Source organism: Apostichopus japonicus, chromosome 4 (genome assembly GCF_037975245.1).
Source record: "Apostichopus japonicus isolate 1M-3 chromosome 4, ASM3797524v1, whole genome shotgun sequence".
NCBI lineage: Eukaryota > Metazoa > Echinodermata > Holothuroidea > Aspidochirotida > Stichopodidae > Apostichopus > Apostichopus japonicus.
Genome location: NC_092564.1, coordinates 14,150,151 through 14,167,657, shown reverse-complemented (window position 1 = coordinate 14,167,657; position 17,507 = coordinate 14,150,151). Strand labels below are relative to the sequence as shown.

The 17,507-nt window shown below is 37.0% G+C and overlaps 1 protein-coding gene across 7 annotated transcripts in view; it reads left to right on the top strand.

Annotated features, from left to right (window-relative positions):
* LOC139966525 (atrial natriuretic peptide receptor 1-like) overlaps positions 1–17,507 on the top strand; it is a 308,214-nt gene that overhangs the window by 180,844 nt on the left and 109,863 nt on the right. For 5 of the 7 annotated variants that reach the window (XM_071969648.1, XM_071969645.1, XM_071969641.1 and 2 more), the window contains exons 5-8: positions 2,273–2,405; positions 4,194–4,278; positions 8,699–8,816; positions 9,483–9,500. In XM_071969648.1, coding sequence (XP_071825749.1) covers positions 2,273–2,405; positions 4,194–4,278; positions 8,699–8,816; positions 9,483–9,500 — 354 coding nt within the window. The remainder of the gene's footprint in view (positions 1–2,272; positions 2,406–4,193; positions 4,279–8,698; positions 8,817–9,482; positions 9,501–17,507) is intronic. The other 2 variants (XM_071969642.1, XM_071969646.1) reach the window with 1 other exon arrangement.

The window sequence follows — 17,507 nt, the reverse complement described above, 5'->3', positions numbered from 1 at the left end:
CCTACATAGCACTTTGCAGGATGAAAATGTTTCACACAATATAACAGTCGGGCGATTTGCAGATTACTCATAAACGTGAGTGTTACTTGGAATAGATATTAAATGATACAAAATACGATCTTTGTTATAAAAAAAATGTCACCTTGTTACTTGAAAGATTGCACGAAGCATGTATAAAACTCCGGAAGTATGGAAGTATCACACGTCCATGGTGAGAAAAAAATATATATGAGACCATTAGGACCCTGGGAAAAGCATTGACGGGGAGGGGGAGGGGGGTTGGCAGAGTGCTTCTTTATCACGACATGCATTGGGTTTATAGAAGTATCATATAATTCTACCATGGTGTGGCCATGAAGTATGAGACCAAGAGGACATTGGAAGCTTGAAAGTGTGACGTTCCTTCCTATTATAATTTTTTGCAAACACAGCCGATCTGTTTAAAGGTTAAAACATGGGACAGTATGGGCATTTGTCCTGTCACGTTAACGTTGTCCTCTACTTGCGAGAATGTTCTTACCACAGGGACAGTGATAGTTTGTGGTCAAAACATATCAATCTTGACAAATCAACTTCAAAGTTGGGAACTTTGGAGGTTAAAAAAGAAACGCCCTTGTTCCATGTTGGCTCCATGGAATATTTATTTGTAATTTTTTTTCTCGAATATCTCCAACAAATTATCGACGGAGCAGTCCTGATTGACTAATATGATTTTGGTGGTCATGTGATATTTATTGTCTATACAATCCTTTTCCAATAATTCATCAAAGAAAAACAGCGATAACTTTGAAGACTTTACGAAGATTCATGATATTGATTTCACAGAAAGTTATCATGAGTTTATAGAACCAATTTCTCTGACGCCCTGATTTGGCGGCTTTACTCCGGTATTGTCAATCTGGAAGAGAAGTGAAAAATTTGTTGATGTTTGATGTGACTGTCGAAGCTAAAATTAACAATTAAAGCGATTGGAAACCGTTGGTCTCCGACGAATTGTTCTAATTTGAAACTTTTGACGGGCTATATTCATGTCTTGCACAGCTGTTGGTAGATTCGTTGACAAGTGACTTTGATCCAAATACATAAAGAAAGATCCACGTGGGAAATCAGTTGAAAATGCCAGCTATATTTTACATGAGTTATGTTGTTAAGTATAGTCGCCTGTTGTTCTTCCGTGATGAGAGTGGTTAGATTATATACACTGATATTTACACACACAAAAAAGGCCGCCTTTTACAGACACCATAATTAGTTTTATCGCATGCCTGGTTGCTAGCTATAGCTGAAGTTGTTTTGTCCTGTTTCTCTTTGCCTTTTTTTTTTGCACTCCCTTTATAAAGTTGGGAACTACTTTTTACCAATTAAGCTTTTCACCATTGTATGATTAAATAAGTTAGCTGGTGGGGGCGGGGGGGGGGGGGGGAATGGTGTACCCCTATAGAATCAATTTTTCGTATAGTCATTTTTGCTGAATAGTCAGAATTGAAATCAAAAGAATTTCGAACGATAGGTAAAAGCTAGCACACGTTATTAACAGGCTGACATATTGAGTCTGGCATGCTATGAATAAGCTCAACATCTACAACATAGGCCTAGTAAGCGTCATGTAAAACAAATGATGTATATAATATATACATGCCTTCATTCCACCAATTGCTAAAATGAGAATAAATAAACCCCCAAATTTCTTTGAACCAACACATATTCTTTTAATGTCACTTTACTGATTGCACCCTTTCAAATTACATGACATATCTTTAAATATGATGACAGTATCAGCCATATTGTGCGACACTGTTCGAATTTTGGATTGCTAATTCTGAAATTTCATACGAGACAATAAATACAACTTGCTTTCAACATTTGGCTCTGTACTGTACACCAACCAACCAGGTTCAGTTTGATATCAGCGCATTCATTTTATGGGTACCGTGGCTCATAAGTGACTGACTTATAGTGAGTTCGTGTACTCATATTTACCATCGTTGTCTGTACTCGTCGTGTACTCGTCCTCATACCTTTGTACTCTCACTGGAGCATTATGAAGATAAGTACAAGTTAAGTACTCATACTCACGCCTAGAGCTTAGTATACCTAGTACGGTACTCATACAGAGGGGAATTTTATTTGCCCGTTCCCCGTTCTGTGTTTCACATCATGACACATGTAATCAACTGCTTGACAAACGATGGCAACTGTTTGCTATACTGGCATAAGTTACGACCGTTTTATTATCATCTTTTCTTTTCATTGTTTTCCCTCTCTCTTTTAGGTGGTCGGAATCTTTTCCGGTGCTACGAAAGCTTTCACAATGTTGAAGGGAAAGACAATAGACTGGCCTGGAGATACCGTTCCCCTCGATACACCTAAATGCGGCTTCGATGGGAGCGGATGTATAGAGGATGGTTAGTTTTCACTTTTCAAGTATAATAAACCATAAGTTCACACATGCAGGAAGTGGAATATATGCATGCAGGGCGGTTTATCGTGGTGAATATTTCGCGAAAGTACAGCCGTCTCCCTCTACTCCCCCCCGTAATTGCTGTTATAATTGAATAATTTCCATCTATCAATCGTTACCGTATATATAGGCGGTATATATACATGTAAGCTTATATAATGTTGTGGTGTGTCGTTTAAGACTAGTTAGCTTAGCTCCGAACTCTTTAGCATTGCGAATGCGATATCTTATCACAATTTATAAACATTTGATAATATTCATGAACGAATAAGGGAACGGGTTAAGGGTGCGCAGCAGAGTATAACATAACGTATCTACTGGAATGTCTTAAAGGGAGGCATGTCAATCACTCCCGGAAATATATCGTTATTAAAAACCACCCATTCAAATAGAACAATGATAGTGGTTTTACCGTATAGACGGTAAAAATAGAGGTACCATATTCGGTATGTATATACCGGACGGAATATTACAGTACAGTAAAGGTAACGTTATCAAACTTTATCAATACGAAATACCAATACGAAATAGGCACCACAGAGCCTATGGGGTGTTCGCATTTTAAAGGTTGCTTCGATACGATACTTATGTCAATTTAGTTTAGCTTCCGCTGCTTTATCTGTGTCAATGCGATATCTTATCACAATTTATAAACGGTCGATACCGTATCCATAAATTTATTAAGTTGGTAAGATTGTGCTAACGAGCATAACAGGATGTATCTAGAATGAGAAGTATGGAATAAAATTTACTTTGGAAATATTGTTTTTGAGGATCCCTAGCAGTGAAATGGTTCGTGATCAGAATGAGATAATTATTACTTGCGTAATATTTCAATTTCCTTTAATGAAAATTTCCCTCATAATCGCGTTATCCAGTCCTATTGTTCTTGTGGAATTTCTTTTCTCTTAGTTTTCACTGCATCACGAATCTGTATATAAAAAAACCTATTACCTACAGAGCATATCACTTAAGGAGTGTTTCCAAAATTCGAAATTATTGAAAGTGGGGTTGACGGATATCGAGCAGCGCTGAAATATTACTATTTAAATAAAAGAGGGCACTGACATTTAATTAGTCTGGATAATTTTATTGAATCAACACCAATTTCTCCCAGCTTTATATAGTTCCTTCGTGAAAGGGTGGCTTTTGAAATAGAAATATTGATCCAATACTTCCAAATACTCATTCTAGCTGGTGACGTAAGTAAGAGTTGATGTAGAGTATTTGATCAGTTCATATACTGAGTTGATATCGGTGTGATACATTTTACTAGTGCAATCTGACTGGATGTTCTAATAACTTTTAAGTGGTATAATCGGGAATAAAGGTTGTAGGTGGCGGCTCGGCTAGCCCTGAAAAAGTATTAAAATATATGATACATTGGCATAATTTTATCTGGATCTGGGTTTGCAACAGTATCTGACTTCTTATTATGGAACAGTATAGCCTATATCAATATCAATATATATATATATATATCATATATATATCTATCATATATATATATATATGATATATATGCCTTGAAGCCACGATACATTGGCAGCTCTATATAGACATAAATTACAAAAGTTATAAAGGGGAAAATATTATATGATATAGAAGAGTAACCATGATGACATCACACGTCTGTGCGCACCCATTTGTGTTGTTAAATTCCATAGGCTAAAGGTAATGTTTGTTCTCGATGTTAACATACCTTGTATGTATCTTTCTGTCATTTCTGCAGTAAATAACAACGGAATGAAGTTTGGGATGATCGCAATGGCTGTAATACTAGTCCTGTTTGTGATAATCATCGTATATGTCTACAGGTAATTGAACGAATACGTTATACTTCGAAAGAGATCAAGTGTTTTAGTTTTGAACTGCCGCATATTTTCATTCATAATAAGTCCTTCATTAAATTGTATCATTCATTTGCATTTAAAACAGGAATATGTGAGATTTCAATGCATTTTAGCCTTCCTTATTCCAAATAATGATTATAATGTTTATAATATTGCCGCGTCATCTTGTCTCTATACCATGTGCATGTATATGTTTTCTGTCTATTATGACGGACGAATATATTAAGAGACGAAATAAGCGACAATATACAACAATACAATGCATAGGTGATTCGCAACCGAAATGTAATTTGGTTTTCAAAGGTGGAATGATGAAAGGGAGAAAGAAATCTGTTTCTATTGGGATCTAAATAGGCTTGACCATGTTGGCCTCCAAGATGCTCCGTCAAGGAGATACTAGAGGGATACACTACTGCCTCAAAAGAAGGACATTTTTCTGCTACATCTAATATCATGATAATAAATGGCATTGTTTAAGTCATTAGCCCCCAAGGCACGTCTATAACAAGCGCATTGAGATTATGCAGCATTGCTGCTGTAGTTAAAAAAAAATCCGATACCAAAATCCCTTAACACTTCATTAGCTCGATTAGGAGAGTAAACTTTTATTTCCAAAGTAATGAAGTCTAAAATTTCGAAATTGTCCAGTTTCCTTTTCTGAAATGTTCAGAGAGGTATAGAATCATGAACTGCTCTTATAATAGTATCTTTCTTTGGTACACCCAATCAAAAAGTGTCTCTTATCATTTGAAAATTGAAAATTTGCAAAGTCATTTTGAGGTTTTGAGCAATACGCTTTGCTTTTGTAAAAATCGTTTTTAACAGCGAGCTTTTCCAATGTGCATTCCATACAAACATTTTGCCAAACAAACACAAATTATTTTTTATCTTCAATTGATGACGTCACTCAGTTTATTCTATATAACGTCACACCAACATGTACTCTCTGTGGTATCCTATGGGGTCTATGATAAGAAAATGCAAAACATGCATGAAGTATAGGTTTAACCCGTTGATGGCCGAAGGCAATCACTTTAAAGGTCGCTATACGCGATTACATTGTTGAGAAAATTCTCTTCAATAAAAGAAAAGACCGTTTTAAGAAAGTGACACCACCACATAACGATGACGCATCTTTAGGGGTTATTAAAATTTCTCTTAAATGCCAGTTGGCCTCCTCGGGATGAAGATACCCGCTTTCAACTTAATGAAACCCAGGCAATGCATCATAGTTTACACGGTCACAAATACAAAACAGTATTGCACATGTCACTAATGCTTATTCCTAATCCCGTCGGTTTTTGTCCAGTGTCTCATCATGACCTAGTATCATTTCATACTTAAAAAAGTTTTCTATTTTACCTTCCGATCTTTATCATTATACATTTATCTTTATCATTATTTATATACTACTATTCCAATTTTTGAAAGGTCCTGTCGGTCTAAAAATAACTTAAAATTTCAACCGATTTTACAACCACCGATAACATTTTGCAACAACGCAAACACGCCTTCAGAACCATGCAGAAACATAACGTATCCATATATAGCATTGCTTTTTAATATGGAATAATTATATTGCTCTGCATATAAAACATACGGTACGGGAGTTGTTATTGTTTCATTGCTTCGATAATTTCAAAGGCTAATTATTTAGCTAAGTGCACCTCTTTTGAGTGAGACAATTGCCATAGTGATCAAAATGTGTATCTATATCTTCATTAAAAAGCTCGACAATAGGGTTTGTGCCAAACCATAATTTTTATGAAAGCATCCCTAGGGCTCACGCGAATCCGCGGCTTATTACCATTCTTACCATTTATTTGGTCATAAAATTGGAGAAGACGATCGAAACATCATATTTGTAATTAAAAAGTACATCGGAATCAATTACACTGTGGATGGTTCTTGTGTTATTAAACCACCCTCAGCCTTTCATCCATCGTTAACGCTCTTGGCGGTATTTGCTTTTAGAGACACTATATGTAGGCCTATACTATACTTTCAGTGTTTTTTCCCCCCTGGTTCCTCGTCCCTTTGGCTTTCATTATCAGAAGCCGTTTAAGGCTTTGATTTTATCGACTAATTATTGCTCGCTATATCTCCTGCAGTTGGGTATTTGCAAAATGAAAAGTCGGTAAAAAGTTCTGAGCAACGAAGAAGCCGTCTAACAGGTGGACGGTTTATTACAGGAAACGGACCTCTGAAGGTATAGACAAGGGTCAGGCTGACAATGACATGAAGGGAAACTTTGGGAATTACTTACATGTAAAGAAAGGTGTCATCGGTTAGAGATATAAATGTGCACAAATGTTAACGTTTTAGTTCATGAATGAAAGATCTCTTATGCAGTGCTTAGAGATAACTCGTTCAATTCAAGATACATTTTTAATTCAATTGAAAAAATATTTGTAATTTGAAGATAACTTATACATGGATTAAGCATATCTTAACATTAATTTGAAAATACTTTAAAGGGAGTGAAAGATATTTTTTAACCTTTTTGGATATATTTCTGGATAGTTAATTCGATCGGAGATCCTTGGAAGACACTAATTTAATTGTTCCTTCGGATTAACCACTTTGCATGGATTTTGGGCGGGGTAGGAAGGGTTGCACCATATGATACACACAATGACAGCGTTTCTTAACCCGCCTTGTATACGCACCATCGGGGGGTGGGGCGGTGCGGCGCGGGGCAGGGCAGGACACTAATCTTTAAGCACATACAACAACAGTCGACCGGACGCTGAAGACGCACAGCTTTCATCCATAGATGGTAAATGGATGCAATATCTTTTTCTAATAACTAAGTGGTGTACGAATCGTTGAAAAGGTTAAGACACATTACAACACCCGGTTGCCTAAATCAATATCACAGCGGTACTTTTCACCTTCTTGTACCGGTATAGTCTGCTTATATACATCCATTAAAACGTTAACTGTAGTCTCAAATACTCAAAAAGGTATTCACCTAAAAATGTATTTACCATGTTCAAAATTACTACTTATTCACGATACCACCGTGTCGGTAAGCTATGTGCGGCACATGATACAACCGCTATGTATATTGATACTTATTCTATATAAGGGTAATGAGTGGGATAGAGGCATAGGGATGTTCCATAACGTTAGGCTGCATTGTGCAGTATGCTTAGGCAACGGCACCGAAATACTGGTTGAATCACCCGATACACACAGAGAACACAGTTACTGCTGGTTGAATCCAAAGGGGTGAAGCATCGCACGTTCTTAAAGTGGTACAATTGGCTATGCATACAGCGATCGTTTCTTCAAAACAGCTGGAACACAATTTCATTTGATACAAAGATCCGCTATTGGCTCTGCTAGTCCTGACGCAACGCAAAACTTTGAACTGTAAAATCAATAAAGAGAGAAGCCCCCCCCCCCTCCACAGTGGATAGGGATACGTACCACTCGATCTATTCAAGCCCCTCTGTAAGTTCATGATTCAGGAAACGACCATTATGTCAAGTCGAATTTTAACCTCTCCCATTCCTATTATCAGTTAAACTCGCTGCGACTCTCATTATAGAAGATGAATTGATGGTAAACGAGAAGCTAAGATAACGTTGACAAACCTGCATTAAGACGTTATCTCGACGTATAATGCTTTGGAACACTTATCCGTGCCAAAGAAAAACTCACGAAAATCGTCGCCAAGTGACATTACTGCCAATAAAAGATAATTTACATTTATTGTCGATGATGATTTATGGACATGCTTCCAAGTATAATTCTAAGTACCTTGGAGAATATTTGATTCTTATAAAGCACCATCGCGAGAACAAACTACTTGAATTGAAATTTGTTCCTTCAATATACTTTTCAATCATTTTTTTCCTTTTATTATTATTATGAGAGTCTATTCTCTGTTAGTTTTAGGAATCTTCATCAAATGCATATTGTTTTAATGGTTATCGATATAAAAACACGATAAACGATGTAACTGAAGTTTCCAATAATTCCATTGAGTTTTACTTTATCAGATGAAAAACAGTGATTATAAGCCGGGTGTCATAAAGTCCTGTAAATAGTCATAAATCAGTTGAATGTATATCAGTTGATTCTTTATATATATAATATATTTATATTTATATATATAAAGTGGGATTCGTGGTATACCGTATGTGACTTCGTTAATGTTACGTTTTATTGACTGTATATATAGAACCGTATACTAGCATAAATAAATCATTTTCCCAGGGGTGGAAGGTCGCACCCATCTGGATCTTTGTTTTAAACTTGTCCTCCGTTTGCCTGTTATTTAATATGCATATAGACCCAAGTGAACCGAGTGGGTTTTACAAAGAAAACAAGGTTTTATAGTGATCTATTACTCATATTTTTTTTTCATGTACAGAAAGTATACGTACGAAAAAGAATTGGCAAATACGTCTTGGAAAGTCAAGTGGAATGACATCACATTTAGTTCGAAGGTCACCAGACGGTTTGGTGGCAGCCGGATGAGTTTGGTCTCGGTAAGTGCGAATACTTTAAAAAACAAAACAAAAAAACGCCCATGTTGATTTTCTTCTTGTGATAACGAATACGGTACTTAACTACGTATTAGAACTATTGGACATTAACTTGATTGCGCAATGTTGTTGTGGTGATAACGTACATTATATACCTTGGTACATTTAACAAACACATTCAATGAGCAAAATACCCATCCAATGACGATGAATCGTTTTTTGTTGTTGTATATTTCAGATCGTTAGTATATGATTAGTACTATTACTCACGTGTTTAAGAAAATGGAAGCTGTATTTTACATTGTAAATTTAACCCATTACTCGTGTACACTTTTGTAGAATGCATCTTACCAAGTTACAGGCTTATTAAAGTCTTAATGTCCAATTGTTTCTACATCAGACCGAATGGGTAAGATATCTATACAGTCCACCGTATACGGTTAAATCTGAAGTAAAGAAGAAGTATATAAGTGCATATGTGCATAAGTGCATATGGTTATTGGTGGACCCGGTGTAAGATATACCTTCTTGTAGGTATAAATGGGCATCGATCAAAAGCGCCACTATTTATGCAGATTGGTTGAAGGAAGACCGGTGATGAGGGTTATTTATTTTCAATGTCTATACATTCTAATGACCATATATATATGTAATCCTGGCTCTCCTCAGGTTCAAACATCTCCTACGGTAAGTTTCATCACCAAATATGTTTCATTAGCCTTGCCTGCTTCTCACGCCCAAACCCCTCACAAACTAATAACATCATACTAGCAGTATCCGTCCTCGGAATGAATGTGCATTTCGACTTAAGGACTGAATTCAGCCGAGTATCATCGCCAATATTTTTCGCTTTGAGGGTTCAGATTGATTGTTCTTTTGTTACGTAATAAAGTACAGGTTATCGATATGTAGTACCAGTTTGAATGAGGGCAGTATATAAGAGACGATAAACGGGCATGGTGAAGTTGGTATAGTAGATGTAAATGAAATATGGATCACTTTGGATGATGCCGACTTGCTGAAGTGCACCTCAGGGGAATAAGCCTATACCTTACGCATTGCCGGGCAACATTCTGTTGACCCCCCCCCCGCCCACCCTTTTCCCATCCCTTCCCTCATGTAAACATGATAAAAGGCACCGATGCGTATGAGCGGGGTGCCAATATTAGAATACCTCAGTTATTTACCTTAATGTTCATATGCAATGTAATTCCGATCTAAAAAGGATTGAGCGAAGTGAGCTAATCCTATTTGGTCGCTTTTGCTCTCTCGCACCCATTCATTGGTGAAAATCGTAACCTTATTGTGGTTTCTTATCTTTACTCGTACATTGCGATAACATTCGTGTACTATTCGTATCCTATCCGTATACATTTGATCGATATGGTGCTATATGATACAAATCTTATATCTTCAATACAAATTCCTTCTGTGGTTACCTACTGCCAAGTAGTTATGTACAAGAATGACGTAACGAAAATGGGGGTTTTAAATTTAACACGTTTTTACCTAGTGTTTTTCAGTGAAAAGTGTTGATAACTGATTCCACGGAAATATCTGAAGGAATTTTTAACCGATTTTAACCTTGCCATTCCGCATTCTAAATTTTGAGCAAAACAGAAGCAGTTCAGTGCCTCATATTTAATAGACTTTGGAAAGGTCTTAGAAACGTACAGTAGTTCATCCTTGAATATGCTCCCCTATTACATGTAATGCTTTGCATTCGAGTCTGTGTTATAAAACCTTTTCCACAAATACCTCAACCCAGTGAGCTGTTCTCTCATCGTATATGTGTACATAAGGTAATCGGGCGAGAAGCCTTATGGTCGCTGTTTTAAACTCCAATAAATGCTCACTTAACAACTATTGAAAACAACGTTTTTATCTTCGTTGGACGACTGATATGGGACAGATGGTGAATTCAAAAAATGATAACCATGCGAACTTCGACATGAGCTGAGATATTAAACTTATAGGTTTACTCGTCGTATACGATGGCAATTTTTGTGATACAGGTTGGATCAGGGTGTAAATTTCGGGACAGTATACGACTTCTTTATAAACCGTTTATCAGATGCGAAATGACTTTCACACCTACGTTTTTGCATGGATGGAAGGATAATTCAAACTATGTTTATGAAGTCATTTATTTGCAGTCCTATAGTAGTTAGCCTATTCCAACATTAACATAATAACATGCAAGATCACGAATAATGCTATGTTGCAATTAACGTTATATGGTGGGTAAATACTAGTTTCATGTATGGTTATACAATGACCTTGTTTACAGTTACAAGAATGAGATTGGTATTGTCATAAAAACTGTAGATTTATTCCAAAATAATGACGATATGTAAACAAAGAAGTATCCCGAAATCTAAACAACTATTGATATAAGTACCACATGATGATGAAATTTATTTGTCCAGTCTTTAAAGCTAACTTTAGAGCTAACTTAATTCCAAACACAATATTCCTTTCCACGGTAATTCTGCAAAAAAAGCTAACTTTAGAGCTAACTTAATTCCAAACACAATATTCCTTTCCACGGTAATTCTGCAAAACAAAAGTTAGAAATGTTGAAACGTGAAGAATACGTTTAACATTTACTCCTTGAGCAAGAATAAACACCTCTAGTCCGCTTTGATATGAAGCTGTTTTGCATGCAACAGCAACAACCGCTTTGATCCGACGGGAGGGAAAGATTTTCTACTTCTGGTTATAGCTTCAGGCATACAGTGGTAGTTGAAAATCAACCTTTCCTATGAGTTCAACTGACAAATCCGTTAAACGTTGTTAAGTGTGAATCCACGAGGAACGTGATGTGCAAAGTTTATGATGAAATAAAACTAGAGATTTGAAATATGCTCGACCTTGCATCACTATTGCATGTTGAGACTAAACCTTTATGTAGAGAAAGTTTTGGGACGAAATGTAACGACTTTCACAATCACAAAGTGTTCGGAACAGATTGATACGCTCTCGGAAGTAACGTGACCTTGTCTTGAGCAAAATCTGTTCAATCTTGTTTTACTTATCAGTTGTTTGTTTTCTTTAGTTATTTCTTTTCTCTGTGTGTCTTTCTCCCTCTCCCTTTGCTTTTTGTTGTTGTAATTGAAGCTCTTCAAATGCATCCGGGTGAGGGTGGGGTTGTCTACAGTGGTTTTGGATTCCTTTGTCATGCTTTTCTTTTCCTTAAAATACTTCAAATAATAAATAGTTTGACAATATTTGGTACACACAACTGTCAACATCCATTCCCTTTTGCATTTGTGTTCATCTACATGTCAGATGTAAGCCTGGTTCACCTCCCCCCCTCCCACCCCTCTCCCTCCCCCTTTCACGCCCAGTCGACTCCTTCCAGCTTTCCGTTGTGATTCTTGTATCGAGGATACCCACAAATCTTTCCTTTTACAAGTTTAAGAGAATAATGATTGACACCTTCCTAAAGTTCAGATTTTAGAGTAATATAGTTTGTTGTCTCTTTCGTTGTTGATTGTTTTGCGGTTTTGTTTTTGTTGTTTAGTTTTTTCTCGTTTCCTTGCTGTGTTCTGTCAAGTCCAAGTGATCTTGCTCATTTTGCGTATGAACAGAAAATAAAGTCTGTTGAATCTTCGTTTTGGCTGTTAACGATGTTTAAACTGTATTTCCCAAGTCAATCAAAGCTGTTATACAGTTTCACTATAATGTTAGTCTAGTGCAAATATTACTGTGCATCGCAACGTAACGGTAGGCTACTATTTGGAAGATTCTGGTGGGAGGCCCCGTAAAAGTGCTTTGTATATATTTTCACGTTGAACAAATTGTTTACTCGATTAAACGAGAGTTCGCCGTTGACAGATTTGAAGATTTATCTCCGCCGTTTTACCAGATATAAAAATACATACCACCAGTGGAGGTTAAACATTCAAACGTTTCAATTTTATGAAATTGACCAAGAGTAAGTTATCACCGCACGGTCGATTTCATGTTTTGATTGTAGCCAAGTTTTTTTCTCTATATACATACGAAATGTTTTGACGGCCGCCACAATGTAGTGATCGATACCTCCTGTAGCCATGTAATTGACATTTTACTGTAAACTTGAAGCTTGTATAATAGATCTTCCCCTGCTTGCTGACGTCACGCCATTCCCGCCCCATTCATCTGGTTGTATACGATGTGCTCTATAAACGTTGATAAGAATACGCTGCAGTGACGTTGCTCAAAGAGATAGAAGGTTAGACATTTCGCTAGAGGAACTTCCCCATGATCAAACTAGACACTCTTGAGATTGCCTGAGTTCCTCATTCCCTCCACCATCTAATGTTTGACTGCTATAAAAACAGTCTCTTTTACTTTTTCACTCTCTTCCTTTCTAACTTTCCCCGCAAGGAGCAGTTTCACGCTAATCATTTTCGAATTTTCCCACTTTGTGACAGCTTTTATCGACTGCTACTTTCTTGTAGTTGACTGATAACCTCGAAATCATGGCATGATCTCCTCTCTACTGTGAAATATGGAAACAGCCTCTCTGGGTGGCTATTTCTAGCCATCAATTAAATTACTATTCAAAGTTCCTGCATTGATGAGAACGAAACTCAACCAAATATGATTTTCAAGTAATTAAATTATGCTCTCACTCTGAGTAAACAATCGGCGCCGGTTTTTCTCCACTTTTTCACAGTTTCAATTATAACCTTCTGAACGAAAATTTTGCACTTTTTTTGGGGCAAATATTGTATAGTGGGATTATAAATGGAACTTTGAATACTCAGCGTATATGATGTGTCTGAGAAATGTGCCAATAAATACTACGCACTGGCTCTTGCGTGAAAGTATATATGAGCAATAGTGATTTTAAATGTTTACTTAGTTTCTCTAAATGTCATGAAGTTTTATATTTACTTGAAAGCTTTCCCTGCCTCCATTTACCGTAACAACGAACATGCATCATCCGATGTGCATCTCATGGTCCTCGGTTAAGATGGAAAAGTTATTGATCTTCATTTTTCCTCATCAATTTTCAACATTCTGGCAATATATAGAGAAAATGTATAGGATTTCAGTTATATGTCAGTTCGGTGAATATTTAGGATAGTCTCCCGTAGGCAGTGTTCGACAGGTCCATCTTTCCCTGTAAAGTGTGTCCCATTGTTCATTCGTTAGCATAAAATTGTCGATATTCGAAAATGGATCAACATATCTTAGCCTTTTAACTATATAATGATAACAATTGTAAATTAGACGATATATTATGTATATGCTAGTCTATACATGAGATGGTCAAGTGGGGATGGGGGGGGGGGGGGTCCATTTCATGTCTCTTATGCATCTGCACTCCGGGTCTTCCTATACAGCTTAGAGCAATAGGTAACACGATGACCATTACATTATGGAAATTGACGAACAGCGAAAGGAACGGAGAAAAGTGTGAAAAGTTTGAGGATCAGTTTACAGAGAAAAGTTGAAGAGGGCTTAGACTGTTTTAGAAACAGACTATTCTGCCTTAAATGAAGTAGCTTTCATGCGCCTTGTTAAACGAAGATCCGTAGTTCGTTGTCAAGACAGATTGAATCAAACCTTTGGAGAGGGGAACATAATACATGTATCCATTCACGATACAACAGGAAAAAATAAAATAAAATTTGACGTGGAAATATTGATTTAGCTTCAGTCCCGTTGACGATACTTAAGAGTTGATAATTTGATTTCTATATCTCTCTTTGAAATCTTGGTATAAAAATATTCTCACGTTTATAGCCACGCTTAGGGATTGCTTCATATAGTTCAGTTTTCAATAACGTCTTCGGCATTCAAATGTTGGCTATATCCGAAAAACAAATATCCTAACCATTTGAGGATATGTGAGTTTGCATCGGTCGAATCCTGAATTCTCAATTTAACTTGTAAATAGTCTTATATAGAGAACGTCAATTCTGGCGTGACTCTTCCCCCATTTATTCGTCCATTTTCTTTCCGAAATCAATAAACAGAACGTGTCTGTACATAAAAATCTACATATAGATATCTGCAGCGAATAATCTTAATGGTCTGCCCCATATTGAATTTACAATAAAGATGGATGTCCACGTATAATCTTGTCGGATCAATGGCAACAGAACTCATTGCTAGCAACATTCGGCCTTCCGTTAGTTTAGATACTTATATACATAAACCATGACACTGCATGAGATTCCATAAAAAAAAAAACTGACAAACAAGTTGACAGGCACCTTATCCTCGTATTTCTGTGTACGTAGATAACTGGTCAGTGCATGTGGAGTTGTAACCTGGTTAGTGGAACCGGGTGTCCGTCTTACACGGATCCCGAATACTTCACTTATAGCCTAGGCTACCTATTGAATAAAACGCTGGATTCTCGTTTAGTTTTCCTCTTCACATAAACGTCAAGTCTGATTCGGACGTGTGTGGGAGGTCTGTACCCATACAAGCTGACCGTATATTATATTCATTTTCAAATATCAGGAATAGGGTTGAATATGAAAAATGATATGGACCTATCTTTTTGTGTGTGTGTGTGTGTGTGCTATGTTACGTAATATCGGTGGAATATGGGATTCGACCATATAGGGTAGGGTCAAATTAATCATTTCCGGCTATGGGCTCAACCCCTTGTGACGGGAGACAATGGTACAGCTCGTAGGTCACCATTACACTAATTGCTGGAAAATCGATGGTATGGTCATAATGACATAATGAATTTGATATCGATGGATGTAGGACGATAATTTTACATATAGGCCAATGCTATGTTGGAAAACATAAAACGAAGGCTACATTTGAGCTCTCATCAGGAACAGATGGAAGGTTGCTCTAATGTAGTGTAATACTTCCATGCCTCGGGAAGCATGTATACGGTTAACAACAACAGTTACTTAACCTACTTAGGTCATGTGACTGAGCTATTAACATGCAGACCGATATTGTAACAAAGGCTAACATGGCCAGCATTTGGAAGCATGCTCCAACAATCCATTAACCCAGCATCTGCTGATAAGAAAGTGAGAATGCAGCTCTGTCTACCGTTTGCTGATTAACATGTTTTTGAGCACTAGGAAGCATGGTGTAGACCTATAGCCTACCTTTACATGATAGACTGCCGATCAGAAGTGTCGGCTATTAACTGATACTTACTTCAATAGAAATTCTGTCCGACACATACTGATATAGAGATAGGCCTGTGTATCCAACATGCTGTCTAATTGGCATTCCATGGGAAGAGATTCGTACGATACCAAACAATACGAAATATTTCTACGTCTTTCTTTACCTGTAATTTACCAATTTATTAGCATTGAAGGTGTTGTTTTCACTGTTTATTATTGGTCTAATCTGCTAAATCATTTGGAATTATAGACAGAGATTACATATCGTAATGTGTGTGAGACGTAATAGTCTATTTATCATCGGATGAGAGTATAACTATACATAACTATATATAGCATACTGCTATATATAGCCTACTGCTATATATAGATATGTTTCCCGAAATAAAGGGTTCTAATCTAGTTTACTGTCCCGGGTGCATATAATTATTAAGATGAGGGAATTAAAGTAGTGTATTTTTTTTTTTTTAATCTCGCGTATACTCATGTTAATTAGAGAACTGCTAAAATAAATACCGCGCCATGATGTCAATCCAAATAGAACATATTGTGTGATTGTTATGAGAAAAAGTGGATTCGTTTTGTCGAAAAGTTTTGAGACAATTTGTGCTCTGCTCCCTCAGAGTACCCCTTCCCCTCCTTCACCTCTCCGGCCACCACCTTAATCCGACACGCCCATGCATTAGTATCGAAATATATTGTGCTCCTATGTACCAGTTCCTCAGACATCGAAAGGTACATCGGTCAGGTGATCGTTATATCGTGATTGACTAACCGTTGTTGCGTGCATGCATGACGTCACATCCAATTATGTATACATACTGTATTAACAATATCAAGGTCGCATGTACCAACTGCAGATGTAACATGACAAAGTTACACTACCCTGGATGTAAATTCCCTATTTATATACTAATCAACACGTCTGTCAACACAACATCAGTAGCAGTGTGGGTTTCAACGAGTACTAGATACGCGAATTTTCGATCGCTTTTGGTTCACATCTCAGACAGATAATGGGAAAGAAATACACATGTCCTTGCTGACCTTGCGATTAACACCGAATCCGACATGAACGTAGTATTATGCCACATCATATTTACTGTTGACGGAGAGTTGTGCAATTCTTTAACATGGACGATTGCTTGGTCACCGGTGATCGAGACAATTGCAGTTTAACTTAAGTTGCCCACATTTATACCAACTTCAGTGATTTCCATCCACCAATTCACGCTAGTCTTATATTATGACATAGACCTAGGCCCTTGGGTTCTTGAGCGTAGGAAAGTGTAGAAGCAACAATGTAGTAACATCCGGTGGGTACTTTTGTGCATATATCCTAACTTGACTAGGTCACCTTACATTGGATAGGCTAACCTAAGTTCATTTGATGATAATGCCTAGCAGGCTTTAACAGACTTTTAAGTACATTGCTGGAGGATGATAAGGCCCCTGAGTTTGGTCATACTGTATTGCAGAGAACCAGCAAAATGTAAAGTTGAAGCTGTCCAGCCTTTTTAGAACAAGTATCACTTCATTACAATATATGATCCTGTAAGGGAGACATTTTACAATGAGCATACAT